The 27,165-nt window shown below is 41.7% G+C and overlaps 10 protein-coding genes across 13 annotated transcripts; 4 read left to right on the plus strand and 6 right to left on the minus strand.

The window, feature by feature from the left end:
• Positions 1-305: 305 nt before the first annotated feature.
• Positions 306-2,364, minus strand: clt (cricklet). The gene is made up of 4 exons (XM_068287577.1): positions 2,208-2,364; positions 1,972-2,106; positions 1,695-1,918; positions 306-1,634 (listed from the first exon to the last, which is right to left on the minus strand). Exons 1-4 carry the CDS (start codon positions 2,277-2,279, stop codon positions 350-352), a joined length of 1,716 nt encoding a protein of 571 aa, XP_068143678.1. The 5' UTR covers positions 2,280-2,364; the 3' UTR covers positions 306-349.
• Positions 2,365-3,852: 1,488 nt separating this feature from the next.
• PTP-ER (Protein tyrosine phosphatase-ERK/Enhancer of Ras1) lies at positions 3,853-9,332 on the minus strand. Its single transcript, XM_068287706.1, has 2 exons — positions 6,204-9,332; positions 3,853-6,139 (listed from the first exon to the last, which is right to left on the minus strand). Exons 1-2 carry the CDS (start codon positions 9,072-9,074, stop codon positions 4,877-4,879), a joined length of 4,134 nt encoding a protein of 1,377 aa, XP_068143807.1. The 5' UTR covers positions 9,075-9,332; the 3' UTR covers positions 3,853-4,876.
• A 644-nt stretch (positions 9,333-9,976) lies between these two features.
• On the minus strand, positions 9,977-11,470 carry LOC137575347 (uncharacterized). Its single transcript, XM_068287887.1, has 2 exons — positions 11,329-11,470; positions 9,977-11,266 (listed from the first exon to the last, which is right to left on the minus strand). The coding sequence occupies exon 2, from the start codon at positions 10,961-10,963 to the stop codon at positions 10,244-10,246; it is 720 nt and encodes a 239-aa protein (XP_068143988.1). The 5' UTR covers positions 10,964-11,266; positions 11,329-11,470; the 3' UTR covers positions 9,977-10,243.
• LOC137575348 (uncharacterized) lies at positions 11,439-12,214 on the plus strand. The gene is made up of 3 exons (XM_068287888.1): positions 11,439-11,619; positions 11,678-11,966; positions 12,036-12,214. The coding sequence occupies exons 1-3, from the start codon at positions 11,573-11,575 to the stop codon at positions 12,144-12,146; spliced, it is 447 nt and encodes a 148-aa protein (XP_068143989.1). The 5' UTR covers positions 11,439-11,572; the 3' UTR covers positions 12,147-12,214.
• Positions 12,215-12,272: 58 nt separating this feature from the next.
• LOC137575214 (ATPase inhibitor A, mitochondrial) lies at positions 12,273-12,963 on the plus strand. The gene is made up of 3 exons (XM_068287653.1): positions 12,273-12,419; positions 12,482-12,620; positions 12,680-12,963. Exons 1-3 carry the CDS (start codon positions 12,370-12,372, stop codon positions 12,746-12,748), a joined length of 258 nt encoding a protein of 85 aa, XP_068143754.1. The 5' UTR covers positions 12,273-12,369; the 3' UTR covers positions 12,749-12,963.
• Positions 12,964-13,018: 55 nt separating this feature from the next.
• Positions 13,019-13,922, plus strand: Mthfs (methenyltetrahydrofolate synthetase). The gene is made up of 2 exons (XM_068287656.1): positions 13,019-13,279; positions 13,345-13,922. The coding sequence occupies exons 1-2, from the start codon at positions 13,163-13,165 to the stop codon at positions 13,831-13,833; spliced, it is 606 nt and encodes a 201-aa protein (XP_068143757.1). The 5' UTR covers positions 13,019-13,162; the 3' UTR covers positions 13,834-13,922.
• A 50-nt stretch (positions 13,923-13,972) lies between these two features.
• vir (VIR_N domain-containing protein) lies at positions 13,973-20,515 on the minus strand. Its single transcript, XM_068287655.1, is given in 7 exon segments — positions 13,973-14,256; positions 14,318-15,394; positions 15,457-16,153; positions 16,589-18,382; positions 18,385-19,544; positions 19,603-20,276; positions 20,349-20,515. Coding segments are annotated over 7 exon segments (5,658 nt in total). The 5' UTR covers positions 20,421-20,515; the 3' UTR covers positions 13,973-14,072.
• Positions 20,516-20,975: 460 nt separating this feature from the next.
• On the plus strand, positions 20,976-27,165 carry LOC137575224 (ATPase inhibitor mai-1, mitochondrial). The gene is made up of 4 exons (XM_068287668.1): positions 20,976-21,097; positions 21,385-21,460; positions 21,689-21,833; positions 26,837-27,165. The coding sequence occupies exons 2-4, from the start codon at positions 21,411-21,413 to the stop codon at positions 26,963-26,965; spliced, it is 324 nt and encodes a 107-aa protein (XP_068143769.1). The 5' UTR covers positions 20,976-21,097; positions 21,385-21,410; the 3' UTR covers positions 26,966-27,165.
• yellow-d2 (L-dopachrome tautomerase yellow-d2) lies at positions 21,893-23,223 on the minus strand. Its single transcript, XM_068287592.1, has 2 exons — positions 23,004-23,223; positions 21,893-22,941 (listed from the first exon to the last, which is right to left on the minus strand). Exons 1-2 carry the CDS (start codon positions 23,221-23,223, stop codon positions 21,893-21,895), a joined length of 1,269 nt encoding a protein of 422 aa, XP_068143693.1.
• Positions 24,508-26,711, minus strand: yellow-d (L-dopachrome tautomerase yellow-d). Of its 4 annotated transcripts, none has more exons than XM_068287664.1 (4): positions 26,652-26,711; positions 25,573-26,103; positions 24,768-25,517; positions 24,508-24,695 (listed from the first exon to the last, which is right to left on the minus strand). In XM_068287664.1, the coding sequence occupies exons 2-4, from the start codon at positions 26,029-26,031 to the stop codon at positions 24,564-24,566; spliced, it is 1,341 nt and encodes a 446-aa protein (XP_068143765.1). In that variant the 5' UTR covers positions 26,032-26,103; positions 26,652-26,711; the 3' UTR covers positions 24,508-24,563. The 4 variants fall into 4 exon arrangements, with proteins under 4 accessions (XP_068143765.1, XP_068143767.1, XP_068143766.1 ...); XM_068287666.1 differs by having other exon boundaries at positions 25,573-26,100; positions 26,652-26,667; XM_068287665.1 differs by lacking the exon at positions 26,652-26,711 and adding an exon at positions 26,499-26,597 and having other exon boundaries at positions 25,573-26,100.

The following is a 27,165-nucleotide window of genomic DNA, read 5'->3' on the forward strand; positions in this document are numbered from 1 at the left end:
CACTATCGATTGTAATGCAGTGTTGAAATGGCTTGTCAATAAATTTTCATTACATGTTTTGCAAATATGAACTAATTTTTTGAGGGTGCTTCCTCAGTATTTAATATTGTACTTATTAATAGATTTAGATACAGATTACACAAAAAGTATTTTTCTTTATTTTCTATTTTACGGACTTTCTGGTTAATTTTCATTACACACTTGTAAATAGTATAAACAATTTTTTGCGGTGTACTTTTTTTCGATAGCATACCAGTGCTGGTAACCGCCATTGATTCTAAGAGAAACGGTCTTTTGGTTTTGAATTTTCTTTAAAATGAACACTTTTGGACTTTTATATTTAATTAAATTAAAGCTTCGCTTTTAAACTTTTATAACACTTTGTATTGTAGCGCTTATACATAGTGCGCCAGAATTCCATTCGCTCTGCATCTGGATTCCGTTCCATTCTGCACTCTTTATTGATCAACATGAAATCTAGTTGAAAAGATTTACCATGTTGAGGCTTCTGTACTGGCTTCCAATCCTCTGAGGGCTTTCCGTATCGGGCAAAGTTCGCCCATAGATTACATAGCTTTCGCGACACAGTCAAGTCGGCTGGCTCGTATGGTGTCTGGTCTCCATACATTTGAAAAATATAAGAAATATCATCGGCATGTGCTACTCCACGCAAATGATCATTCTGAAAGACCTTTTTGTACAGATTACGTCCGCCCACATAATCCAGGCGATAAAAGTAAAGTGGCGATTGGGTCTGACAAGCGACGTGAATCTCAGCTGCATGCTGCATGTCCTTGGTAAAGTGGTAATCCGAGAATAAATCCACTAAATTATCGAGACGGTCTTCGGTTACATTTTGACCATTGAAATAAAAATCACGTATGTCTGCGGTTACTGCTACAACTTCGGGATCGTTGGGATCGTTAATAAGGTTTCGAGGAACGAGACGGGCCAAATCTTTCTCAAAGACATCCAATTTTTTTTTGGCTGCCGTCACCATGGCCATTCCCTCGCCAGAGTTGTATCCCATTATCATGGGCAGAGATCCCAATGTCTCCCTTTGATGCAACAAATCCAAAATATCCTGGTCTATAAAACTGTCCGGAGAATGGGACGGTTCCACCACGGGCTTAAAAGTAAATGGTAGATGACGACGTCGCTCATCGGATGTCAAAACTGACATTGTATTAGCTCCGATCCTTAGGGGAGTAATTTTCTCAGATTGCAGGAACTGAAGAAGCTTCTTTGAGTCGTTCACAACATTCTGCTCTGCTCCCAATAGTTCGGCCAGCCGACGGGTCTTATACTCTGGTTGGTTTTGGAAAACCCATTCCATATTGCCTGTTCCACTCTGCATGATGGCCTTGTGAAATAATTTGTTGGCATGTTTGGCGTATGCATGAAGATGAACTGACGCTGCTCCAGCACTTTCGCCAAACAACGTAACATTCTGCGGGTCTCCATTGAAGTTGGCTATATTTTGATTGATCCATTGCAGAGCTAATCGCTGATCCTTAAGTCCTGCATTTCCAAAGATGCCTTCCTCGGGCAAGCTAAGAAAACCCAAGGCACCCAGCCGATAGTTTAGTGTAACGACTACGACACCCTGTTCCATAAGATGCACTGGAAAGTGACTGAAAGATTGCATCTATGGAATCTATTAAGTCTAATTTACAATTATTAAAGCAACTTACAAGTCTCTATTTCCATTGCCAAACAAAAATCCACCACCATGAACCCACACCATGACTGGCAATGGCGAATTCGAATTTGTCGATTTCGGTTTAAACACATTAAGGAACAGACAGTTCTCGGATCCTGTAACCTCAAGAGTGAAAGGATCCTTCTGAGGGGATACATCGCCATGCTTGCTGCAATCCAATTCATGCTGCTGGAAGCGCTCTAAAGGCACTGGACTCTGGAATGTTAAATATTTTATCCTAGGGTCAAAGGTTATCCTAAATAACTTACTCGAAATCTTAGCTCGCCAACTGGCGGTTCAGCGTATGGCACACCAAGGAAACTTTCGTACTCCAATCCGTTGGGCATTCTGTGTTGTTCACCAACCACAATGCCCTGTTTAACAGGCACTTTCACCTTGGAGACCTGCCGCATCAATAAGTACACACACAATATGTATGTATGTACATATACAGATGTACATATATTATTTTTTAATATTGTAAAATTTTACATTTTTAACTTACCTTCATGCTGCTGTAGAATCTTAAATAATTCCTGCCACAACTTCTGACCTGCAATATCATGCTGGCCAACATTGCGAGATTAGCCAATCTTATCGACTCTCTGTTCCGCTGCAATTACACGCCAACTAATACTAAAAACCTGATTGAATGTGATGGACTTTGGAAGCAACAGCTAACAGCTGATTCACGATTAACCCTACAGTGGCGATTCGACACGGTAGTTTGGGTCGAATTTAACCAGCACAAAAATTAGAAATACTTATAAGTAATTAGTATAAAAACGGTTTAAAAATTTAAATGAGGGCAGGTAAATAATTATTCATTTTTTTTACCTTCTTTAATTAAAAATATCAAAGAAGTTAAATTCGGCTATGCCGAAGTTTATATACCCTTGCAGTCCTTGACAATAATAATTTCACATGTTCAAAATTTCTTTTCTGCAACTCAATTCATTAATATACAAACAAAACAATTTTACTCTTCATACTATGTACAATTTGTTCTTCTTCTTCCCTCATTCCCTAAGCAAAGCAACGCACGCATACACATACAGTTTATGTAGCGTTGCGTCTGTGTGTGTATGCATGTGCTCTGTTAACAGATGGTGACGTAGTAGGCAGCAAGCAGAGCTGCCGGCAGCGATTGAACCGATTTATATAGACTGTAACTTGTGTTCTATTTATCCGATCAGGGTCAAATTTTGGGATCTGAGATTTTATATCAAATTCTATTATATTGGTAAATTTCATGGGGATACTCCAATTTTTGCAAAAATTTTTGTTCCAGAGCTATATGATATAGTAGTCCGATCCCAAAGATTTTCATACTTTATCTCACCCGGGTAAAAAAAGCTCCCCAAAAAAAATTTCATCCCGATAGCTCTTAAGATGGCTGAGTAAAACGCGTACGCACCGACGGACAGACGGACAGACGGACAGACGGACATGGCTATATCGACTTAGCTTCTCATGCTGATCAAGAATATATATACTTTATGGGGTCGGAAACGTCTCCTTCTGTGCGTTACAAACATCTGACCAATTTTATAATACCCTCTGCAAGGGTATAAATATGGTTAATTTTTATTAGTTTCACCAGAACTAGAAATAGACCAACAACTGCCTATACGAGAGAGGAACCCAAGGTCCCATTTAACGTAAGATTCAATCCTTAAATAGGATTTGAAAAGCTGCTTTCTTTGAGTCCATTTGTTTAATCTGAAAAACAAAAGGCATCTATACAATTATCAAGACATTCTGTTCAAACATGCGCTAAAAAAAGGATGCAAAATCAAATCTACTTGATTACACACGGGCACAAGATGGGAATCTCTCGATAAATATAGATATCAAGAGTTTAGTTTTATCCCAAAGATTGCAAAATCTAATCTGTTTTACTATCGCATTCTCACAAATCAACATTTCGAAGAGACATCTTCAAACATTTAAATAAGTTTATGATTTGATGATCTCGAATTGAAAAAAGAAAATTATAAAGAATAGGTTGGGAACGACGATTAGAAAAATACCAATTCGTTTGTTTTATTACACAACCACGGTGTTATCAAACAATCCTGTATCGATTTATGTTTTTCGAAAACCAATTTACTGTCACATTAACTTAATTAAATAAAAGTCAGTGTCAATTTACACATTTATAGTTACATTTAAAATGTTTCTAAGTTTTATTTGACTAGTTCCATTGCATAAACATTTAATACAAGTTCATTTATGTTTTTTTTTTTTTTCGATTTGTTTTTCTTTTGTGTGTGTTTTTGTCAAAGAACTTTCCTGGCTATAGCCTCCAATGGTCGAGTTTGCCATTTGAAGTTGAAAAAATTGGTGTTTTAGTCAGTTGGGACAAGGATCCGAAGTTGAATCCTTGGCAACTTGAAGAAAGGGTTGAGCTTTTTTCGCCTTCAAATTAAAGCTCACCATTGCGGGCCATGGTCACAGGTAAAGTAAGTTCCGTACGGGGTTTTGCTTTATATATAAAATTTTAGGTAAGGTAAGGAAAGGTTGGTAGGTGTAATAATAATAATCATAATAATAGAAATATAATAATTGTTATTTAACTTTAGTTCTTTAAGCATACTCATATAGTTCACACCAAAAAGTTGGAAACATTTACACTTATGTACATACATACATGCTGCACACACAATTCATTTTAATCATCATTTAGTTTTTGGTTGTTTGTTTTTTTTTTTTCAACTTTTGCAGTTTGTTTTTGTTTTGTTTTTTGTAACATTCACAGACATCCAAATACTTAATAAACATTTATATTGTATAATGTATATGGTTTTTTTGTTGTTTAAATATATATATATATATGTAGGTATAATATGTGGTAATAGGTAATTAATTTTTAGCAAACATCGAGAAACATCTACTCCTGGGGGATGTTGTCTAAATGTTTAAGGTAAGTTTCGAGACTCTTTTAGCCATGGTTTGTTGTTGTTTTTGTTTTGGGGGGATTTTGCTTGTGGGTTACATTAAAAATAAGGGTAAAAAAATTTGATTTGTTCACAAATATTATAATATTATTTAAATATGTAAATTGGTGTTTTGCTCTTCTACTTTTTTCTCTCGTCCTCTCTCGTCAATAATTCATCTGATTGATTTCTAATTTTTTTTTTTTTTTTTTTGCGGGGCGGGAGCAGGGGCTTTTTAGAACCTCTTTAGCGCCAATGTCCTTTTCAAATATAGACAAATGGCGCGGTGTATTAACTCGTATTGCTCCGAGTTCTGGACCATTCCACCTCGCTGCAGCCGCAGATTGCACACAATGCCCAGCACATCGACAAAGATTTCCGGCATCTTACAAAGCTTGTCGAAGGTAACCGGCTCCTCCTGCACAATGCGCTTTATATAGCGTATGGTGTTGCAGGTGAAGCTGCTATCGCTATCCTCGTGACTAATATCTCGAGTATTTTGCGGCGGAGGGGGTGTATTTTTCGTGGTGTCATCACTAATCACTAATGCCTTGGCAGGCATGCTGGTGAGCGAATAGGCCAGAGATTGCCTCAATTGTCTGACTGCATTTAAAATGGCTGTGAAACAGCCTGTCCGCCCGATCCCTGCCGAACAGTGGATAACTGGCAGAGGTTGCACCGCATTGAATATATCCTGCTGATAGATTTCCATACGTTGCGCTTCCAAATGGGCATTTGGTGTGGCTGTGCATTTCTCATCGTAGCTATCGAACTCTGATTCGCATTTTCCCAAATTGAGAACATGGAGACACGTATCCAACAGTGTGTTAATATCTTTCGGCGAATGATGATCTGGCCAATCGGGATACCAATAATGATAACAGCAAATCTTCTGCAGATGATAGTTTCTACTGTGTGGCACATGGATACAATATATAAGCACAAACTTGCGGACCGAATAGCCATTCCGTCGCACTATGCCGATATTCTTGACCAAGAAGAAACTGCTATTCGCTGGCAAGGTCTTGGCCAAATCTTCCTCGAGCGTCACCTTAACTGACTCAATGCCAATGTGGTATCTACTGTCGAGTACATCCAGCCCTCCTCCTCCTCTTCCCTCTTCTAGCTCAACATTAGCAGGTCTATCCTTGCTGGTCGACATCCGCAAATGCTGCTCAAAATAATCTCGAGCCGATGCAGTTAACTCAAAGACCTCACATTTCGCAGCCACCGCAAATACTTCATTTAATTCAATGGGAAAGTATATTGCACATTTCTGGCGATTTGCTTCCGTAAAATTGGTTAGCATAATGATTTTTTGAAAGTACTGCTGGAGCATGTGCGTCTTGTCCATGTGGGGACTACTACTGCTGCCGCCGTCCACGCAGCGGCGTATATAGCGTTGAGTATTTTGATAAATCATTAGCCAAAATTCATAGATGGTATTCGGCAATGGTCCTTGAGTAGCCACATAGCATTTCGAGACATAGTCAGGGCCCTAAGGAAAGAAAAAGAGTTGTGATATGAACAATCTAGATCAAAATTTAGAGTAAACTTCTTACCTTGATATAATTGGCATTGATGTAGGGGGGGACATCCTCGTGGATAGCAAGAGATAAGTTGGTATTTGTCAGTTCCTCCTGCCCCTGCAGACTCTTTAGCTCACTAGACTCATTTACAAGCATTACCCGGGATTGCTCGTTGGGCAAAATCGTTTTATAGCGATTCTTTGTCTGTGATCCAAAGACCATTGGTTTCTCCTGATGATTGAGCGGCAGATCCCAAAACTCTTTGTGCAATTCCCGAAAGATGCGTTTCTGTTCGGCTTCCTCCAGCTGCATAATGGGTTGGGCCTGTGACATACGCTTGACTACCGCTTGGTATGCCGTCAATAACTCGCTATCCTCCGAACTGGGCGGATAACAGTTCGTGGGCGTATCCGAGAGGCGTTCATTCAGCGGCACTAGGGGTTGCTGCTTGCTGACCTGATAGCTATGATCGAATACATAGTTCAGGCGGATCAAATCCAATTGATTTAACGGATTGGATGCACTCTGAAGCATTTGTATGCTGGCCAAATATATTTTAAATTCCTCACTTGTGGTTTGAGGAGAAAGTGGGCGTGTCATGATATTGCGTACGCCCACAGCGCCGACACAAGTACAGACGGCGGGCTCAAGGGCAGTAGTATTCTCTGGAGGATTACTGGGCTGCAGATTGGATGCAGAGCCAAAGCAGACCTGTCCAAAGAATTGCTTATTGACCTTGTTGGTATTGAGGTTCTCGGTGCTAAAGAATTTCCGTTGTGCCTGTGTGGAAGCAGCGCAACTGCACACCACCGACACCTTAGGATGCACCACATCCTGCGCGGCCATGCTGCTGCTGTTGTGGTGGGTCGTGGTGCTTAGGTCGCCCCCTCCAAGTATGCTGCCCATATTGAGGGTCAAGCTTTGATTGGAGCCACGTCTCTCGAGTAAACCACGTTTTGGAGTGGGCACATTGGAAACCGAAGCCGACCCTGAGCCCGAGCCCGTGGAATTTGTGCGCATGCCCAGCCTGTGATATTTATCAGCGGTCAGCATCAGAGATGAGTTTAAATCTCCGCAAGATGTCGTAGTATGACCCTTGAGGGTAATGCTGTGATTAGATCCACGCCGCCGAAACAGACCCTGACGACTGCCCTGGCTGGTCAAATGGTGATGCGATTGCTGATTACTTGGACCCGCGGGGAGCTGAGTGGCCTCTAAATTGCAACTGGACTTGGAGTTGAGAATAGAGCCCAAACTGTAATTCGAGATGCTTAGGCCACTGTTCATCAGATTGCCGCATGAGCTATGCAAATTAAGAGTCAAACTGTGATTTGATCCGCGACGCTGGAGAAGATTCATGGACGAACTGGATACTGTCGAAGTCTTCGGTATGGGCAAATCCATTGATTTCTGTTTAAATGGAGATTCTTGCTTGATAATAGTCGCCGGAGATGCAGAGTTGGTGTTTAAGTTCGAGGAGGAGAATTCCACCAGGGTCAGGCATTCGGGCAGAGTTTTTAGATTCGTGCTGGAGGCATGTAGCAACTGATGCGGATGCTTGTGGGCGCTACGTGGCGCCAAGTTGGCTCCCAAACCAAATTTGGAACTGCTATCCACACTGGATGCGGATTTAAGCTCCGCTGCACTCCTCTGGGGCGAGTCACTACTCAGTTCAGAGGAGTCCAACGAACTTTGTGCCGTTGTGGCCACCTGATAGGGATTCTGCTTGCGATGGTACGTTAGCCAATCCGACGAGTTATTCAGGCTCAGTCCTGGTGATTTACGACGCATGGATCGTCGGGGAGGAGGATTCGAGGAACTGGCCTGCAAACTGTGGAGGGATGTAGAAAGCAGACCGGAGGCGGGGGGTTGCGGCAAATGATGCGAGCTACTGCTGACAGATGGTTCCATATCCTCGCAGCTCCCATGAGATTCAGTTATATTGTGCACCACGATGGACAACTCGGATTCGTTGGCCGCCGAATCCAAGGACCGGGCTTTTTCTTTGGTGCTTTTAATGGTGGGAGTCTTAGGCTTGGTTAAAGGCGATATTTGATGTGTGGAGGGCTTAATCGGTACGTCGGTGATGCGAATGGTTAGATTATTCTTGTTCTTGCGATTCTTGCGACCCTCCTGGAGTTGAAGCTGCGGCATGACCAGCACAACTTCTGAAGTAGCCTGATCCTCCGAGGAGGAAGGCACCTCTTCCTGTTGCACGACATGATCAATTTCGGGAAAGCGAAAAAAGTTGCCATTCTTGTAGCCAGCCGAATTGATAATATTCAACGGGGATCCGGATACATTTAAATTGTTTATGGAGGTCAGAAGTTTTGGAGAATAGCCAGACGTGGCTGTGGATTCATCTTTAAAGAGAATCGTCGGTGAGTTGTGCTCACTTTTCGAGAGAAACAAACTGATATCCTGGTCGTTTTCATCCTGAATTCCCTTGGGGATGGTGTTCTCCTTATCCTTGCCACGTTCCTCCGTGCTGCTACTGCCACTGCCACTGCCACTACCGCTACCACTACTACTACTGGTGCTGGTAATATGGGGCGAGCAAGACCTACGGTCATACAGGGAGAAACGCTTAAATCTTCGACTCAAAGTGGGAGATTGTGTGGACTGGTGGGAATTGGGTGGCGGGGGATACGCAATGGTGAATTGTTTAGGTGTATAGGAACGGGCGGTTGACTCCTCTGAATCAACTTCTCCTTTGGGCACTCCCATCAATCCCCCGCCAATGCCACCATCTGTAGTGGGGGATGGAAACTCAAAGGAAGTCTGCATGAATTCCATGGGCGTGAAATAGGGTGTGCTTTTGTTGCTCTCCACATCCTCGCCGATGTCGACAGTCGGGTAGTCAATTGATGCATTTTCCTTGTTGTTGTTTTTTGACTTGTCCATTATATACACACCAACACCAACACACACGCACACGCCACACTCGAATACAAATGCAGAAGCAAAGGCGCCCGCAGCGCCAATACCTTTGCTTTGCCCTGACCAAATTAATTTGGTTCTCTTCTTCTCACTTAAGCAACATTCCCAAAAAAAACATTTTACTTATTTCGGTATCTTTTTTATAATCTTTTTTTTTTTTTGTTTAAATTAAGATTTAACATTACTCACGAACTCGAACATGTTCGCGCGTTTACTCACGAACTCGACCATGTTCGACTCAAATGTTCGAGCGGTTGCAGAGTTGCAACTCTTTCTCTGTAAATATTTATGGCCCACTCACACCTGCCAGTGCAGTAATCGAACGTATTTGCATGTCGCAATTAAACATTTATGTTTACTGAGTACACTGGCCGACATGAACTTTAATTTGGGAGGTGCCCCTTACTAATTCGGGTACGGGTATTTCAACACATTTACACCAAATACAAAAAACTAATAACAGCACCGCTCAATAGGACACCTATTGAACTTAAAACCCTTTTTCATGTCCTCGAATATGTCGACCTGTGTTTAAAAGAATACTAGTATCATGATATACTATTCATTGCATTTCTCAATTTGCAAATGGAATGTTTTATTTCAACCGACTAATTTGTTCACTTGTTGGAATAAGTATTCGGATTAAAACAAATCGCATAGAACACAAAGTTTTGAATACACATCTAAAGAATTTAAGCAACTACACAAATGAACTCAAACTGAAAATTTGCTTTAATAGAGGATATTAATTTATGTATTTAGTGTTTTAATATATCGGCTTAGTGTGGCTGACTCTAATGTGGCTCATTTTCAAGGAACGACCAATGACTTTAATGGCAATCCCGTTTTATAAATCTCTTATGGGATTTCATCACTATATATAATTTTTAATTACAGTTGCATTATTTGCAGGCACTGATTTGGCTTAATATTAGCATTTTAAAAATGGCAAACCAAAATAAATACAATTCGCATAATACATACGCTTTACTATCTAGGAGGAGTGCAGTTCTGACCGTTATCATTTCAAAATTTGGAAACATAGAATTACTTGAAACATTTAAAACTAAACTGAGAAATTTTTCGTTGATTTTTCATTGATTGATCGAGGCTAAGCTGATTAGAGATGAGCTCTAAGAAATTAGTTGATCGGAATGCATCCATCGACATAGCATTGAGCGATTCTGTGCCAAAAGGGCAGAAGACTCCAGTTGCAAGCGCCTAAATTTGTTCATATCGAGATTTACCAATTCCATCGGACGAGGCTTGTTGCTGGAGTGTTGAAGTGCCTTGGACCCTACTTGGGGGCTGGATATGGAGCTGCCGCTACCAAATTGTCGAGCCATAATTAGTTGTAACCGTTGCTGATGATGGCCTAAATAACTGATGGCGTCCGGAAAAATGCAAGGCTGCTCGGCTAGTTGTATCTCAGGTGCAGATACAACAGTAGAAGCCGATAATCTTTTCTTCTTTACTGTCTGTGATTCTTTGGGGATCTCATTTAATTGTATGCCCTTGTGGGTAGCACCTGCTGCCAGCTGACCCGTCCTACCCTTCTTCTGGTTGTTTGGCTTGCTCTTTTTGGGCTTGCGACACTTTTTTGTCACCAGTTTCATTGTTTGATCTGGGCGAAATTGTTTGGGATCCACTAGGATTATGTGGGGCTTTGGTTGCTCCACATCGAATATGCTGAACCTAGTATCCACCGGCTTAATCCTCTGACTTTGGATCTTATTCTTAGACTGGACTTGACTTGACTTGGGAGATTTCTTCAAACGCGGTGTTATCGTTACCTTTACGTTGTACTTGGACGGAAGAGGAACACTAGTTTCGACGGCCGCAGCATAACTCATACTCAGGGCAGAAGAGGATGAGTTCGACACTGGCGAAGGCAACGACGAGTGGAGATTAAGCGGCGATTCTAGTTTAATGTATTCTTGTAGGTACTCCCCCAATGGTTTACGGCGCACAGGTACGTAATGGCGGGTGGGATCAACCGTTACTCCTCTTCCTTCTCTACCGCTGTTTTCCCTCCCAGATGATCCATTAGTTGCATTGTTCTTTTTACGTGTGACGGGATTCTTTCGTTTCCCAATCGCTCCCGCCGTCTTCGTTTTCGGTGCCGCCAGTTTTATGAGTTCTCGTTGCCCTACGACCTGAAATGGGTTTGGGAAAAGATTACTTAAGCAAAGCACTGGGACATCATGACAAGACTTACTTGATATAAGTTTTATCTGGAAGGTATAGTCGCTGTTAACTAAGTTTTTTATGGTTTCTAAAATTTGTTATTTCATTCAAAAATTTTCTGTGTGTTATTGTATCAAAATTTTTCAGAGCTACTTACTCCTTAGCTCATTCTCTCCTACTGACAACTAAAAAATTCTCTAATTTCGTAATTTATCTTTCATGTATCTGGATCATTTCGAATAATTCTAATTCGTATTTTTTTATCTGATAAAAAAATGTTTTTCGCTAATTTACTGCAGCGTAGAATCATCCAAGGATACGGGTAAGAATGGTAAAGATTTTAAATCTTTTCTTTCACACTCGCCTCTTTCTTCATCCAGAGCTCTAGTCCCTAAAAGGCCTTATGCCAGTGACTACAAGCCCGATATTTTCTTTTTTGGTGGAGGACTCTGGAAATTGCAGGGCGGCATGAAGGAAGTGGAATATTTCAAATCTGTCAATCAGACTCTTATGTCCAAGCTACACGAACATTTGGATAAATGCAAAAGTGCCGCCTATCTTCAGAATTGGGATGAGTTTAAGAAGACCTTGGATCATCAGGCTCTATATAATACCTCGTGTATGAATAAGTACAAGAGTGTGCTGGAAGAGTCGTATTTTATGACTGAGGTGGATATTAATAACCAACTCTCCTTTGTTTCTTTATTTCATTTGGGTATTATTATTTTTGTTTTTTAGAATGCCGATTGCATTAAAGCTATGCAGGATCGTGCCCAAAAGGAGCGTTCATCAGTTACTGCTAAGAGTACTGAGGACGGAGAAGAACCTACAAGTGGCTCTGCTTCTTAGAAATGTTTCGTTGTCGTTAATTTCAGAAAGATAATAAAAATCAAATTGTTAGTTTAAACCAAATAAAACGTTTTATTTTTCTTTCAACAAGTTGGCATCTCTTTGTTTTCATTACGCCAGATATTGAAATCGAAATTGGTCTGTTGCGCATAAGTCACAGTTTTATATTTATCTAAAAACATAAATACTATATAAATTGGTATAAAAAGGCATACACAACACAATGTTCTTATTGCGTCGACTTAACCGGCAGTTATATCCCAAACAATTGCAGTAAGTTTATTGAAAATTGCATAAGATAGTCAAAATCTAAAAATACATAATTTTTTTTCTAGATTTTCGAAAATGTCACAGATCGGTGAACTCGGTAGTGGAGCTGGCAAAGGTGGTGGTGGCGGTGGATCTATTCGTGAAGCCGGCGGCTCCCTTGGCAAAATGGAAGCTGCCCGTGAAGAAGAGTTCTTTTACAAGCAGGTTAGTTTTTCAAAAAGCATACATATACAAATATACTTCTAAAACACAATTTAACTTAGCAAAAGGAACAATTGAAGAATCTGAAAACAAAGACGGATCAAAAGGCCCCAGAGACTGAAAAGAAATGAATTACAAATTCAACTAATATATTTATTGATACATATGTATATATACGAATTTTGTTTTTAACAAAAAAAGTGAGTTTAAAAGATGGTAATTTTGCAATCTTTTTTTTGGTTACGATAATAAAAAAGTGCCAGCACCTTACCAAGGCCTATTATAGCATAAATTATATGTATGTAGTAATCACCTATTTTGAATAAACCACGTTCGTACAACGTTTTATTCTGCTTTTATGTGAATGACAAATCAGCTGATAGATTATGAACTTGGGATCGGTTGTTTACGAAATGCTGAGCAGATCCAGAAATATGTATAACTGATAAGAGAAATCTGTAGACAGTGCACGGGTAATAGCGAATTGTGCTCAGAAACAGCTTTTACCAGTTTGGACAAGTGTGAGCAGTCGCATCAATCTTAAAATGGCATCCACCATACAAAATACCGTAAAAGTGGCTTTGCGAAAACGAATGAAGGAAGTAATTAAGGGAATTTCTCCAGAGGCTATTGCTGAACAATCGCGGGCCGTGACACTGAAGGTGAGCCAAAGAAGACCTTACATGGGAAGTAATTTTGATTTAATTATTGGCTCAATTATTTTTAGGTCCTTGAAAGCGAAGCCTTTCGGCTTGCACAACGTGTGAGCATATATTTGAGTACTACGGGTGAACTGGACACCACCGCATTGCTCGTTGAAATGTTTCGGTTGGAGAAAATGGTTTTTGTGCCCACCTACCAGGGGCAGACCATGAAAATGGTTCGTTTACGGGGAATTGAAGACTTTCAGAATTTGCCACTGACCAAATGGAACATTAAACAGCCTGATTTCAAGGAATCTCGTGAAGATTGTATGATCAATGGTCATGGTATTGATCTATTTCTAGTTCCCGGTGTCGCATTTACTCGTCAAGGAGCTCGGATGGGTCATGGTATGGGCTATTATGATAAATTCCTGACCCGGCATGCGGAAAAGTATCCTCACAAAAAATCTGTTATCATGGCTTTGGCATTAAATGAGCAGATCGTTGGCCCCGATGAAGTCCCCATGGAATCTCATGACATTCGTTTAAATTTTGTTATTACAGAGAAGTGATTGAAAGCGTCAGCTTCTATTATAAATAGATTCAAATACATAGATAAAGTTGCCTAATCGAATACAAACAAATCAGAATCTTTACACAACATGACTGGCGTACCCCGAATAAGCTTTTGATTATAGTCAAGTCGAATAATTACAAAAGTTTGATATTGTATTTTTAAGCTTAAGGCATTAACTGCCTAAGGTCAGCCAATTTAGCCCAATATAATCTTATATTAGAGTTACATATATTTCTACCGTAAGTAGGGAGGTCTTGAGCGAAGACCACGACCGCGAGACCTTCCCAAATAGTGTGGCGGGGTGTAATGCGACTCGCTATTGCTAAAATGCGATTCCGGATTCCCAGAACGATATGATGATCCAGGGCCGGACTCGGACCATCCCGACGGCGATCCTATGCGCATTAGTTTCTTTTGCCTGGAACGAAACCAAACGAATTAAATATAAAATTATTGTTTAAGAGTCAATTCTCTCCTACCTAAAGGCAGCAGCTGCGGAAATCCGTGAGCCGCGATTACGTCCAACTCGGGAACCTCTTAACATTGAAGGAATTTTGTTATAGCCAGTGGGTCCAGTAGGCTGGGCGCCACAAGTCTCCAATGCGAGAAAATCGTCAACATGCAGGGAAGGAGGTCGCGAAGTATTTGGTGGTCGTGAACGAAAGAGATCGCCACGTGATGGAGGAGGTCGAGCAAATCCACGTCCTCGTACGGCAGAGACAAACATCTTTTTTTCCGGGCGACCAGTGGTGGGTTCCACTTCAACTCGACGAGTACGGAAACAAGGAGCTGTCGGAGTCATCTCCCGGTTGGACTGTGGCGATCCGGATAAATGCAGCACACGTTTGCAATCTCCTGTGAGATTCAAATCGGGATTCAGACACACATTGGCCAAATCGGTAAGATCACAGGCGATACGCTCATACAGAGGTTCATTCATATCCTCAATAACCTCAATGGGCAGGGGTTCCAACCAATAACGTGCGGTCAATTGCACATTCTCGGCAGTGGCACAAAAGCGGGTGAATATGGGCCTTGCCTCATATTGGGTAACAATGCCCTCGGCTTGCGGTAAGAAGGGCTCCACATTAAGAGATGCCCCTCCTGCAGCCACAGCTCCCGTTGCAGTCGTATTAGTCTCAGCACCTGACTCTAATTCGCTGGTCATCTCAACCGCACTGTGTGCTGCATCCTGCTTTGACGCGTGCAATACAATAAGTTGCTTTAGATCACGCAAGGCTGCCTCATTTGCGACGGCCTTGTGCTTCTCCAAAACACTAAGAATACGGGTCAAAACTGGAGGTTTATCCAGTTCAATGTCCTGAAACTCAACCAATTGAGCTAGTTCATTGGCCCCCAGTTTTAGAGTACGTTGCGGCATTGCAGTCATGGTCGGTGGGGGCTCAATCTGGGTCAGGGAGCGCAGTAGTAGAATTAGAGATTCAATATTGGCATTGTATTCTACTGTCTCATTATGCAGGATAACTCGTTCCATCCAGGCCTGCAGCTCGGTGATCTTTTGTTTTAATAACTGGGCCAAATGATAAAACGTAAAACTGGAAACAAAATTAACATTAATTAAATTCAAACGAAATCAGGATAAAATATGTAAATTTACTCGTGTTCCGTTAGAATAACCAGATTGCGCACAGCCAGAATAGAGATGCCATGGGTAACCTCCACACTTGTCAAATTACTGAAGACCGCATCTATGACTCGGGGAATTAATTCCTTGGGCGGCAAAGCAGCAGCCAGATTAAGCGTTGGCTGTGCCATGGATTTGTGTGAAATAAGCGAAATTCCCGAATCCAGAAAACTATCCAATATACGATGCACTGCCTCTTGGCAATTTGAGACCACCTCGTTGAACTCATTTAGTGCAAGCAGCGATTGAAAGAGTTCCCAAAACTTTCCCGACAATATCGACAGCATGGAACTCTTTAACGGGGCAAAGGCACAAAGTCTCGTTGAGAAGCGTAGAAGACGCTCCAAGTTTGTAGTTGGTATGCAGTTGGAGCTATGATATTCATTGCACAGCAATTCCGTTATTGTCTTTGCTACAAGTAGAGTCATATTGGGTGCTAAATCTGATAATTGCATGCACACCCGTTGCAGCAACTCCGAAAGCTGGGGAAAACTCGAAGGGGCCAAGGCCTCCACAAGCTTGGCGATTTGTCCACTCTGTGGATGTAAATGGGCAGACCAAAGTTTGCGCTCGGTAATCAGGCGCTGCTTGTGCTGCTGCTGCAACTGATCACATAGAGGCTGCGGCATGGGCAGTGGCAAGGGCAACAGCTCGGCCAGAAGTTTAAGACCTGCAAAGAAGAATTTAGCGATGTAAATCTCAGTGGCTTAAAGATCACTTTTGGGCTGAATCTGAAAAAGTAAATGCATATGTATGTACCCACGAATATAATGAAAACCCCGTCTTTCTTAGCCAAAAGTACTTTTTTGGGTGATACATAGGTCCTATGGAAGTCATAATGAAGGAGCTGCATGAACGCGGCTAAAGAATATACATCCATATATTAGCAGTCCTAATCACATATTTCAATTGAGAAAAATAATTCAAGTGCAGGCTAAACTTATGTAGATATTAACAACACACGGTTATTAGAATGCGAAATTTGAATACTGATTGATCAGCCTAGCGTTCTATCTTGTAATCTACCCAAACCCAAGCGATTATACAGATGCACATGGCCAAAAACTTTATAAAATTTGAAAAGCAAGTCGCTCGAATCTATTACCTGGAATAAAATTGGCTGGTCCATCGATGTTTTTCAGCACCTCACGAATCATCAGAGTCCAGAGTGACTTGTGCAACGATTCCTCGTCCTGTTCAGTAGGCTGGGTATAGGCCAAAAGAGTTTGAACCACCTCAAGTTTACATTGCTCGACCTCGGCACCGGCCTGGCAACGTGTGGGATAATAGTAAAGCAGAAAATAAACCTTTACAAGATGATCGATTGCAGTTAGGTCCTTGTAGGTGCCATCGCGACATAGTATGGCATAGGAGAGCAACTCGCGTAATATGCGCAAAGTGGGCAGCATAATCTGGCAGCAGTGGACCCCTTGGATTGTCATCAGAGCCGGAGCATGCATGCCAGGTTGCTCAAAATATGTGCAGAGACGTTCTAAAATTTGGATCATCAGTTGTACACCATCCGCTGCATACAGTTGAAGGGAGACAAAGCGGTGCTTTAGCTCCTCGGTGGTAGCATGACTACTGGACTTGATGGGCACCTTGCTGATGGAAAGGAATCGTAAGATCCGCAGAGCCATGATCAAATCTCCAGGGAATGTGGTCAAATAATCCAAAGACCGTCCTATCACCTCCACCAGGGGCATTATGTCATCGTAGACAAACACATTAATGGCCTCCAAGGGCTTCATGTACACATACATTTCCTGTAACACAGCCGAAACGGACGGTTCGAAGGTTTCATGATTTTTGGCTAGCTCCAGGATAACTCCACCGTGTTCGATAAGGTAATCCAACTGCTCACAATACCGCACACAGGCATCCACCATATCTACAGCATAACTTAGGACGGGACTCTTGTATTTGGTGCCCGGTGAACTCAGCTGTCGCTGGGTCTGCAGACGCTGCTCCTTCTTAATTAAATCCATGAAAATCTTCAGATTGTTATTTAGACCCAACACCTCCACTGTGTGTTGACGTCCTGCTGGATCGCAAGTCTGCGAGTAAATAGAATGCATGTGGGTGGCCAGTTTAATGGGATCATAATCGGATGAAGTGGATGCAAAGACAATAGCATCCAAGTGATAACGTGTCTGCACCTTGTAGGCAAGTTCAATGCCCAGGCGAGCCAGACGAGGGGAAACAGGGCGCATAATGGGTTGCATCTGCATTTGAACGGGTGCAGGCAGCATTTGAGAGGGTTGATGTGCAATATTCGCTTCCCCTGAATCTTCTTTAAGTGTAGAAACAGGCACATCTGCTTTATCACCTCCCTCTTTTTCTTTCTTATCGTCCTTATCCGCAGCTTCTGCTGTTGTCTCCTTAGACGCGTCTTTCTCTTCTTCAGACTTTACTTCCACTTGTTTTTGATCCTCCTCCTTTTCTTTCTTTACCTCTGTTTTAATAACTTCCTTTGGCTTTATTTCAGTTGGCACTTCATCTAATCCCAACAAAATTGATACTATTAACTGTGTCACCTCAAAGGCATTGTCCACAAAGTAATCTATGCCGACGTGAGATTTTAGCAGAGTATGCATCATATCCAAGGTGCACAAGAATGTTGTAGGCGGAAGATCTTTGGAATTGCTGAGCATCACCAACAAAGATTCAGCTAAAGAATGCTGAACAAAATAGGATTGCAGAGCATTCCCGAAACTGCGTTGGGCTGCGGGATCGGTAATCACCTCAAATTTCTTCGACACTGGAAGAAAGCGACGCGGCTGCAGAAAACTCAACTGACTTGCCGTCAATGCGTCCATGACCATCTCGAAAGCATACTCAATCTTTTGACAGATGTCCGCTCGTGCTTTCATGTCGTCCTCTCTCTCCCCTTCCACAAAAGTTGGCGGCAACCATCATGCACTGTCTCCAAAGCCTCATAGAGATGCAGCTTCTTGATGATGGCCTGCAAGGCATATTTCGTTCTGGTAAGCTTGGCCGTCTTAATGGACTCTACTATTAATTGATAGCCATTGGTTTTTGACTCAAGGAAGTGCCGGATGCCCAGTCTGGTATCCAGCATAGAATAGACAGCCTTGAGTAACTGCAATTTAATCGATAAAGCCATGTAGGGCTCTTGGTACAGGCTAAAGACTGCCTCGAAGGGGTCGAATTTGTGCTCTTTAATAAGGTAACGAATTAATTCCTCATTGCTACCCAATAGCTCTGTCATCCGGGCGCCCAGTTTGATGTGACGAATCTTAAATGCTGGCTGTGGCTGCTGACAAGCCGCCTGGAAACTTAGAGCTATTTGCAAAATGTTTGCCGCTTGACGTAGGTGCTGATCATCGTTTTTGAAAAACTGATGGAGCACAAAGTGTCGTCTTTTGTGCTGCTGGGATAAATATCCCAGTTGATTGTTCAACTGTTCGCCAAGATACACAAATTGTTCTCTTTCGTCCACGCTGACGGGTCCATGCTCTTCATTGAAGGCAGCCATTTGCTCACAGCGGGTCTGTACAGAAAGCTTCTTGAAGAGCAGACGCAATGTCTCCAGCTCCTTACTGAAAAAGGTGCACAAATCACCATGATAGACCAGGAGAGGACGCTGCCACGGTTCAAAGGCGTCAATGGCAGGCGGGGCAGCTGCAGCTGCGACTTCCAGTTCGCGCTCGTACTCTGCAGCTGCTGCAGCATCGACACCATCGTCCTCAGGCTCATCGTCATCTCCCATAATCTCATCGTCACTCAGAATGGGTTCGAATTGCTCTTGCGGAGTGCCAGATCTTTCCTCATCATCACGTTCCCGATGCAACGATTCAGATGAGTGCCTATATCCATGGGAAGAAGAAATCTTGTAGTGGGACCGCGAATCATCATCATCGTAGTCCATGGTGTCTGGTGATCTTGGTCGTGCCGGTGAATCTATGGACGCTGGTGGAGTGCGTGGCCATTTATGTTCATCGGCATCTGAACGGGAGCGGTCTGAGCGCTTGCGACGTGATCGATGACTTGAGTACTCGGGTGAACGGGACCAATCACGCGGGGGCTTTTCTCTAGGACTGCAAATATAATACCTTACAACTGACAAAAATCATAAAATATTATATTCATTCTTACCATCTGAGGTATTCTCTTTCGTTGCTCTCTGAGTGGGTATGGGTACGCATGGGCGGCGGAGAATGATCCGTAGAGCGAGTGGAACGTCTTAGACGGCGCAATAGCTGTTGCTGCTGCTCTTCTTCGGCATGTTGGTGGTAATGCTCGCGCGTTAGACTATAATCCAAGTCCTCATGCTCGTAGTCACTAACACTTGCCTTATGACTCGATGCTATCATTTGTTCGCTGGGTATCGGTTCAGGCCATCCCTCGTCTTTCAGGACCTCGTCTTGCAGTAACTCTTGACACAACTCTGGCCTAGCTGGCTCACACTGCATTGTTGGACTGGCTATAGGTTCGGTTACCGAATTGGTAAAAATACCATAGACAGCCAAAGTAATTGTACTATACCACCCTCGCAAAACCAATCCATCTGTCGGAATCTTCTCCTGCGAGCAGTCTAAGTGTATGCAATCATTTTGATTATATCGCAATATTCCCAAATTCTCAAATGCCGATGCTCCCGGCATTCCTAAATCATTAACAAAAAATTCCAAATCGAATTTCGAGGGATTTGTTGCTCCAAGACGAACGCCACCAGGAAAATCTGCTTGCACTCGAGCGCCCAGTGGTATTATTCTCACCTGGGTAATAAACACTGGCTTAGGGAACTGAACCAAATCCAAATTGATGTCCTAAACATAATATGCAAATGATTTGGGAGTGTCAATAACTTTTGTCAGTCAAATGTAAAATTGCGAACTTACGCTAACTTCTTCATGGGAGAACGTGTCAAAAAACAGCAGCTCAGCTCCATCGTCCGCTTCGGCCATCTTCATCAACAGATATTTAAATTATTATAAAATTAAACAAATTTCGGCGTCGGCAAAATCTAAAATTTCCTGTTTGTTGAGCTAGGAAAAATCTCGATGGAACGATTGAAACAAATATCGATATGCCACCGATAATTTCCCTTCTCAATAATGCGATATTAGTGATGCGCAGTAACTGTAACAAAAAAATGTACCTATGTCGTTATAAAACATGGCAAAAATTAATAATAAGCATCCTGCCTATTTATCTACAAATGTCAAATCACCAACAGAAAAAATAACGTATTCGGAAGGATTATTAATCTCTTACTATTTGTGTCATACTGCCTAAAAGACATTGCTTATGTTTTAAAATGAAAAGCTTATCTCAAACTTTTAACTTTGCTATGAAGATGGTCTTACGTTTAAATTCTCAAAAATTATTACGTAATATTCATGTTTTATGTTGAAATGATCTTACATTTTTTCACTGTGTCCATAATATCACGCTTTTTCCTAAAAATAATGGAACGGTCACACTAAATCCTTACCGGTCGCGCCAAGGCCACATTGTTTACGGCAAAAAATTACGGCGAGAGGGCACGAATTTACGGCGAGAGGGCACGAATTTACGGCAAAAAGCCGTAAATGATCATTAAATAAATGAAGTTAATTTGTTTTTTTACGTTGAGAGGGAAAGTCGTGTAAGTTGGCGGTACCGACATAAAAAATAATATAAGTAAAATTGTTTATCAAAGTACTTATATATATATATATTTTATTAATTGGCATAAAATATACATATGTATATACATAGGTGCCAGTGATGTACGATATTTTAAGACTTGTTTATTTTGCGTTTTATTATCGGGTTTTGTTTTTATAACGGCACCTTGCAATAATACTTGCAATTCATCGTGCTTTTCAATTTTCATTTTATATGCATGCACATTAATAGAATTATGTATATGTATTTAAATTTAACTTGCAGATTTACCAAGTAAAACCACATCAAAAATGTTCGTTGTGCGTCGTAGTGTTGCCCGGCTGTACCCCAATGGAGTCCAGTAAGTTAAAGCTTTGTTGCTAATTAACATAAGTATATTATGTTTCTTCCTATTACAAAATCATTATGTACATATGCTTCTCCTATTGGCAGCTTTTCCTCAAGCTGCGATAAGATAAACAATAATTCGATTCCCTCACATATTTTGACGCGCCCAAAATTAGCTTACTTGGTTGCGTAATCAATGAGAAAAAATGTAATGCAATACTTCATAAACATTCTCTTACAGATTGGCTAAGATGAGCGGCAGCCAAATTGGCGATTTGGGCAGTGGCGCCGGTAAGGGAGGCGGCGGCGGTGGATCCATTCGCGAAGCCGGCGGAGCTTTTGGCAAACTGGAGGCTGCCCGCGAGGAGGAATACTTCTACAAGAAGGTAAGCAAACAAATCCCAGTAGAAATTAATCTAGTTTTTTTTATTTTAAACAATGATTATCAATAGCATGGTCTGCCATTAAGCAGCTCTTGTACTCCACATTTCTGTATGCGAAAGTTAGTCTCCTTGTAGTCCAACCCCCCAGATCCGAAGGCCTTCTGCAAACGATTTGACAAAGCCCAGATTTCTTCTTTACCCTCATGATTTCTTACAATCTTTAAACCACTTGTAAACTGTAAGTTTCTCTCATCCTCTATGAGCATCACCAGATTCTGATGTGTGTAGGGGGTTCTAGTGTTCCAAGCCAAGATGCTGGCTGGACTGACAAGACCGCAAAGAAGCATTCCTGTTTCACTCATAGCAGCGGCCACACACTGACTGCCCCGCTTGCCCAGGACAATAAACTGATCCAAGGCCGCGCTGACATCGTTTAGCTTCCAATTGCTGCCATTGTTGACCACATCCAGGGGAATGGCCATTTGCCAATCACCTGACAACGAATGAAAGTACATCATTCGCTGTTTTACGCCAAGGGCATGAGGCGTTAGCGTGATGGACACAGTGCCATCCCATAACTGGAAACTGTCGCCTGCTATGGTGAATGTGCCAAAGTCCGGATGCGGATAGGTGAACTTGTTTTCAATGCGCCACGACTGTTGGGCGGCTACATCGTAGACCACAATTCCATCTCCAATAGAATCGGCCATATATACAAATCCCACATCACAATTCTGGGAATCCAGCTCAATGGTGGGCGTAACAAAACGACTTACGTTCCGCTTAAATAGACGCTCGGGCATTCGGTAGTGATGTACAACCTGACCACTCTCCAGATCTATGGCGTACAATTGGGGTGGACAATAGTGTATGAAGTCAATCTCTCCGCTATCGAGTATCCACATACGTCCGCACTCATCGATTTGTGTGCGATACACAGAGGTGAGGCCATTGCAGTCGGCTCCATGCGATTTGTGCCACTCGTAGCTGGGATACGCCTGCAGTAGAGTGCCATTGGGGCGGGCTTCATTTGTCACGTAAGCCAGAGAGTAAGGCACGCCCTTGGCAAAACGTGGAATGGTCACAAAAATAGATGGTGTAGGATCTCCATCTGCAGTATAAGATATTTCAGTTAGCAGGATTAGTTTTTACTAAAAGGATCTGTCTTCTTACGTTTATAGTAGACATCCACATCGATAGGTATGACACTGTTCGGATCGTAGAGACCTTCAGACAGCACACGTTCTCTTTCACTTGGCGAGGGAAAGGCTAATTCTAAATTTCGTGCCTCAAACACACTCTCCAAGGCCTTGTTGGGCTCCACTTCATATTGGCCAATTGCCAAAGCAGCTACAGAAAGAACAAGCCACAATATCGTAATCGTGTAATCCATTTTTGGGGCTGAATCCTTTCACTTTCCTTTTCACAGTCGTTAGGCGTGGCCTGGTGTGTGTGCTCTACTTAAAGTCGGAATCGAGACTAAGCCAGCGTGGCCACTAGCTGGCCCATGTCTTTCTATCACAAATCTCAGACTCCGTCCAGCAGCAGGCTAATCACTTTTTGTAACTGGTTTAATTGCACATAAACTCTGTGCATTGAAAACGAGTTGCTAGTGTTGGCTAATTATGCACACCAACAACGAAACGGATAAATAAGCAACACACCGAGCCTGTTCCATAACGTCAAATTAGTTCGTTGGCCTATTAAGTGCGATCAATCAGGGCAAAGCCATTATATACATTGTTTTTTGTTGTTTTGGCTGCCATGATCCAGTTTTTAGACACTTGAAAATTGCACGTGGTGTGTGGCTATACCCTCTTAATAAATCATTTGGATGGATTATCGGTGTATTGTTATCAAAATCTGATCATTATATCAATTTTTGTCAATGCTATACCCAATAAGAATCCTATTTCCAAAAATAAATCTCTTTTGGGTTAGACACAAAATTTCTCAACTTTTCATTTATTCGTTTGTAAAATCAGCTTTGCTTTGGCTAAAAAATTAAGCATTGTTCTCTAATGACAAAAAGAGAGCAACAATTTGCCGTTGATTTATTAAGGATTTAATTAAGCTCTCTCAAAAGCCACAGGAGACTGCAAAATGCTACACCAACGATATCGCCTTGATGGCATCTAACTAAAGACAACAATCTTGAGATGCAAAATAATATTTTGGTAGTGTATAGAAACTTCAGCATAAACAATCTTAACCCTGGCCTCTCTGGTTTATAATCATTGGGTGGGTAGTGATAACACTTGGCGCTGACTGTGAACTTTGAGGCAAGAAAAATAATTCCAACGACAAAAATTCATGAATTTATATGTACAAAAATATTAAGTAATCCAAAAATAAGAGTAAAGTGAACACTTTACTAAGAATGTCATATAATCGATGAATGGACAAATTATAGTATTTAAATTGAGCATTATTGACGGTTTCGAGTTGCTGATAACTCGGTCGATTTAGCAACTCTTTTACTCAGTCACTCTGTTGTTACAGAAGAAATAAACATTTGCACAATATTTGATATAATTGCTTACGAAAAAGCAAGGTAATCATATAACATTTATGTTTTTTGGAGAAAAAGGTATTTTAATTAGATGTTCCACGTGTAGCTGAACATTTTCAAATACACTTCGATTCTGATCGACATTAATTATTAAAAATAACATAATTTTATATTATTCAACTTTGTTTTATGTAACTAATTGAAAAGAATTGCAAGATAATTCAAGAGAATACCAGACGATTGGTCAGATCATCATCGTTGGCAAAAAATACGCCACCTTGAACATCAGACAAGGATCGCCTCAGTATGCGGAAATTAACTTCATTGGCATTAAGCGTGCCCGCTGCGATTTTCTGCAAAAGCAAAAAGTAAAATATAAAAATATTGCATTTCCAAATTTCACCTGAAACTTGTTATGCGTTTACCTGAAAGCGATTGGAGAGCAGCCAGAGTTCATCTTGACCAGCAAGATTGCGTACAACTTTCATGCCGCTGACAAACTGCAAATCATTTGCATTGGCTGGCAAGTTGCCAAAATTACGTGTGGAGTAGGGCGTGTTGACATTCCAAGCGAAGAGCTTGATGGGATTGAAGGTGACGCAATACAAGTTGTTTCTGCTGTCCAAAGCGGATGCGGCACACTCGCTCTTCCGCCTACCAAGCAGAGTAAACTGATCCGCTTGAGCCTCGACGCCATTTACCCAATTTTGGTGATTATTGAGCACACTTAGGGGTACGGAATATTCACTTACACTGGCCAGGGGATGGAAGTATAGATTGCGTCTATCGTGATTGATGGCAAACATGCCATCCATAAGGATAAAACTTTCTCCTGCAATTGTGTGTTGTCCATAGTCCGGATCGGGATACATGAAGCGATGCTCAGCACGCCACGACTGTTGCGCTTGATGATCGTATATGACCAGACCGTGATAACTAACATCGGCAATGTAGATCATAGTTTTAGCACAATTACCACGAGGCGGAGGATCCTGGACCAAAACGCTGGGCGTAATAAAAAGCGAGCCGCGTGGAATATATGTCTCGTTGGGGAAACGATAGCGATGCAGTAATCTGTCTGTATTCAGATCGAAGAGCAAGAGTTGGGGTGGACAATGTTGCTCACTTCCAATAAGGCCTGAATCAATGACCCACATTTGATTGCATTCGGTGATCTGGAAAAATGTTTTCCATTGGTATAGAGTTATTAAGAATTGTTGATCTACTCACAGCCACTCGAAAGGCGGATGTTATTTGATCGCAGTTCTCTCCGTTTCTATTGTGCCAAGAATAACTGGGATATGCCTGCAACAGTGGACCATTTCGGCCCATCTCCGAGGAGACTGTGGCCAGCGTATATGGAATTCCAGTGACAAATCTTGGTATCGTGGTAAACACTCGCACCTTGCCATTGCTTGTGTAGTGAGCCTGAACATCAATGGGTGTTCCATTTTCGGGAACTAAATTTCCAGCTGCCTCTGCATTAGCCCGATCCTGGGCAGTGGGAAAACCGTATTCCAATTGCTGCCATTGTGTCAGAGTCTCTACTTCGCGAACAGGCCGCAAGGGCGGGCGAGGGGCCAAAGGTGCGGCATTATTATAAGAAGCTCCCTCGACCTGGGCAATCAGTAGCGTCAGCAGTAGCAGAGAGCCGATAACAAGTTTCAGAACTGGACGATGATGCTCCATCTCCGAGTCTAGTTGATTTGTGAATGAGGTTTGTCAACGGGAAGACCGGCTATGAATACTTTGGTGGATCTGCTGATAAACACAAATTTTGTTTTCTTGTCTAGTTTATTAGTGCTATTGACTATTCATTAGAATAATGATTCTGTTTTGTTTGGTGTTTCTAATAATATAGTATTTGATATTTGTACAGATGGTCTCTTGGGCGTGTTGCTTCTTAATAACATTGACCTCAATTTAAAGTTTTTCTTTCTTTATGCATATGAATGAATCACACTTTCTTTTTGCACCTTTTCTGTTGTGCGCTCTGTTAAATTTTAAACGGAGACAAGTTGATGGCCCAGTCGCTGTCAACTATCAACTGAGCCCAGAGCCCTAACTCTCAACAGTCGGAAGCGATACCGTGACTACGCACAGAATCAGGTTCCTCCGATCGATCAACGTTTTTCCCCCAAAGCCTTTTCACTTGCCTATAGTAAGAGTCGTCGCTGCGCTGTGCTGATCAATATTTATACTTTGCCTAAAGGCTAATTTGCAATTCGTTTTTGAATGAAGATTCTCACAGGTGCGTGCTAAAAAATAAATAAAATAAATTTGAACGAAAAGTTTGTATTATTCTTTACCATTTGTATTCAATACTGCGGATATTGGGGAATTTTGGTTACGCCTTTTATAGTTTGTTGTTGTCGTAACGAACCGACAGATGACAATTATAGATAAGACTTTAGTTTACCTAATGTATAATTAACTTACTAGCGAATATCACCTATCCCAACCGTTTTCACTTATCTATCTCATTACGTTACAGCAAAAGGAGCAACTCGATCGCTTGAAGAACGACCAGATCCATCAGGCCGAATTCCATCATCAGCAGATTAAGGAGCACGAAGAGGCCATCCAGCGCCACAAGAACTTCTTGGACAATCTGCACAAGTAAATTTCGAATGCATCCAACTAAATATTCACACCTAAGACACATTCAGAAACAATGCATTTGAAATTTTACAAGTTTTATAAAAAAGAAAACGCAAATGTGTACTTGTCCAGTCTATGCCCCTTTACTCACAAACTCGTTCCGTGTGCTTTCTAAGCAGAATATACATGAATAAAATATTATACTAAAGTGCTTTAATTAAA

Source organism: Drosophila tropicalis, unplaced genomic scaffold (assembly GCF_018151085.1).
Source record: "Drosophila tropicalis isolate 14030-0801.00 unplaced genomic scaffold, ASM1815108v1 contig_573, whole genome shotgun sequence".
NCBI classification, from domain to species: Eukaryota; Metazoa; Arthropoda; class Insecta; order Diptera; family Drosophilidae; genus Drosophila; species Drosophila tropicalis.

Bases quoted from the DNA above. Each gene is read 5' to 3' on its own strand.
- clt (XM_068287577.1), bottom strand. From the start codon at position 2,279: ATGTTGGCCAGCATGATATTGCAGGTCAGAAGTTGTGGCAGGAATTAT. The intron at 2,107-2,207 runs GTAAGTTAAAAA...TTGATGCGGCAG, and splicing joins GATTCTACAGCAGCATGAAG to GTCTCCAAGGTGAAAGTGCC. The intron at 1,919-1,971 runs GTAAGTTATTTA...TTAACATTCCAG, and splicing joins TTGGCGAGCTAAGATTTCGA to AGTCCAGTGCCTTTAGAGCG.
- PTP-ER (XM_068287706.1), bottom strand. From the start codon at position 9,074: ATGGACAAGTCAAAAAACAACAACAAGGAAAATGCATCAATTGACTAC. The intron at 6,140-6,203 runs GTAAGAAGTTTA...TTCTTTCCTTAG, and splicing joins TCAATGCCAATTATATCAAG to GGCCCTGACTATGTCTCGAA.
- LOC137575347 (XM_068287887.1), bottom strand. From the start codon at position 10,963: ATGAGTTATGCTGCGGCCGTCGAAACTAGTGTTCCTCTTCCGTCCAAG.
- LOC137575348 (XM_068287888.1), top strand. From the start codon at position 11,573: ATGTTTTTCGCTAATTTACTGCAGCGTAGAATCATCCAAGGATACGG. The intron at 11,620-11,677 runs GTAAGAATGGTA...TTCTTCATCCAG, and splicing joins AGAATCATCCAAGGATACGG to AGCTCTAGTCCCTAAAAGGC. The intron at 11,967-12,035 runs GTGGATATTAAT...TTTGTTTTTTAG, and splicing joins AGTCGTATTTTATGACTGAG to AATGCCGATTGCATTAAAGC.
- LOC137575214 (XM_068287653.1), top strand. From the start codon at position 12,370: ATGTTCTTATTGCGTCGACTTAACCGGCAGTTATATCCCAAACAATTG. The intron at 12,420-12,481 runs GTAAGTTTATTG...TTTTTTTTCTAG, and splicing joins TTATATCCCAAACAATTGCA to ATTTTCGAAAATGTCACAGA. The intron at 12,621-12,679 runs GTTAGTTTTTCA...AATTTAACTTAG, and splicing joins AAGAGTTCTTTTACAAGCAG to CAAAAGGAACAATTGAAGAA.
- Mthfs (XM_068287656.1), top strand. From the start codon at position 13,163: ATGGCATCCACCATACAAAATACCGTAAAAGTGGCTTTGCGAAAACGA. The intron at 13,280-13,344 runs GTGAGCCAAAGA...AATTATTTTTAG, and splicing joins CGCGGGCCGTGACACTGAAG to GTCCTTGAAAGCGAAGCCTT.
- LOC137575224 (XM_068287668.1), top strand. From the start codon at position 21,411: ATGTTCGTTGTGCGTCGTAGTGTTGCCCGGCTGTACCCCAATGGAGTC. The intron at 21,461-21,688 runs GTAAGTTAAAGC...ATTCTCTTACAG, and splicing joins CTGTACCCCAATGGAGTCCA to ATTGGCTAAGATGAGCGGCA. The intron at 21,834-26,836 runs GTAAGCAAACAA...ATTACGTTACAG, and splicing joins AGGAATACTTCTACAAGAAG to CAAAAGGAGCAACTCGATCG.
- yellow-d2 (XM_068287592.1), bottom strand. From the start codon at position 23,223: ATGGATTACACGATTACGATATTGTGGCTTGTTCTTTCTGTAGCTGCT. The intron at 22,942-23,003 runs GTAAGAAGACAG...CTTATACTGCAG, and splicing joins TGTGGATGTCTACTATAAAC to ATGGAGATCCTACACCATCT.
- yellow-d (XM_068287664.1), bottom strand. From the start codon at position 26,031: ATGGAGCATCATCGTCCAGTTCTGAAACTTGTTATCGGCTCTCTGCTA. The intron at 25,518-25,572 runs GTGAGTAGATCA...ACATTTTTCCAG, and splicing joins CATCCGCCTTTCGAGTGGCT to ATCACCGAATGCAATCAAAT. The intron at 24,696-24,767 runs GTAAACGCATAA...TTGCTTTTGCAG, and splicing joins TGCTCTCCAATCGCTTTCAG to AAAATCGCAGCGGGCACGCT.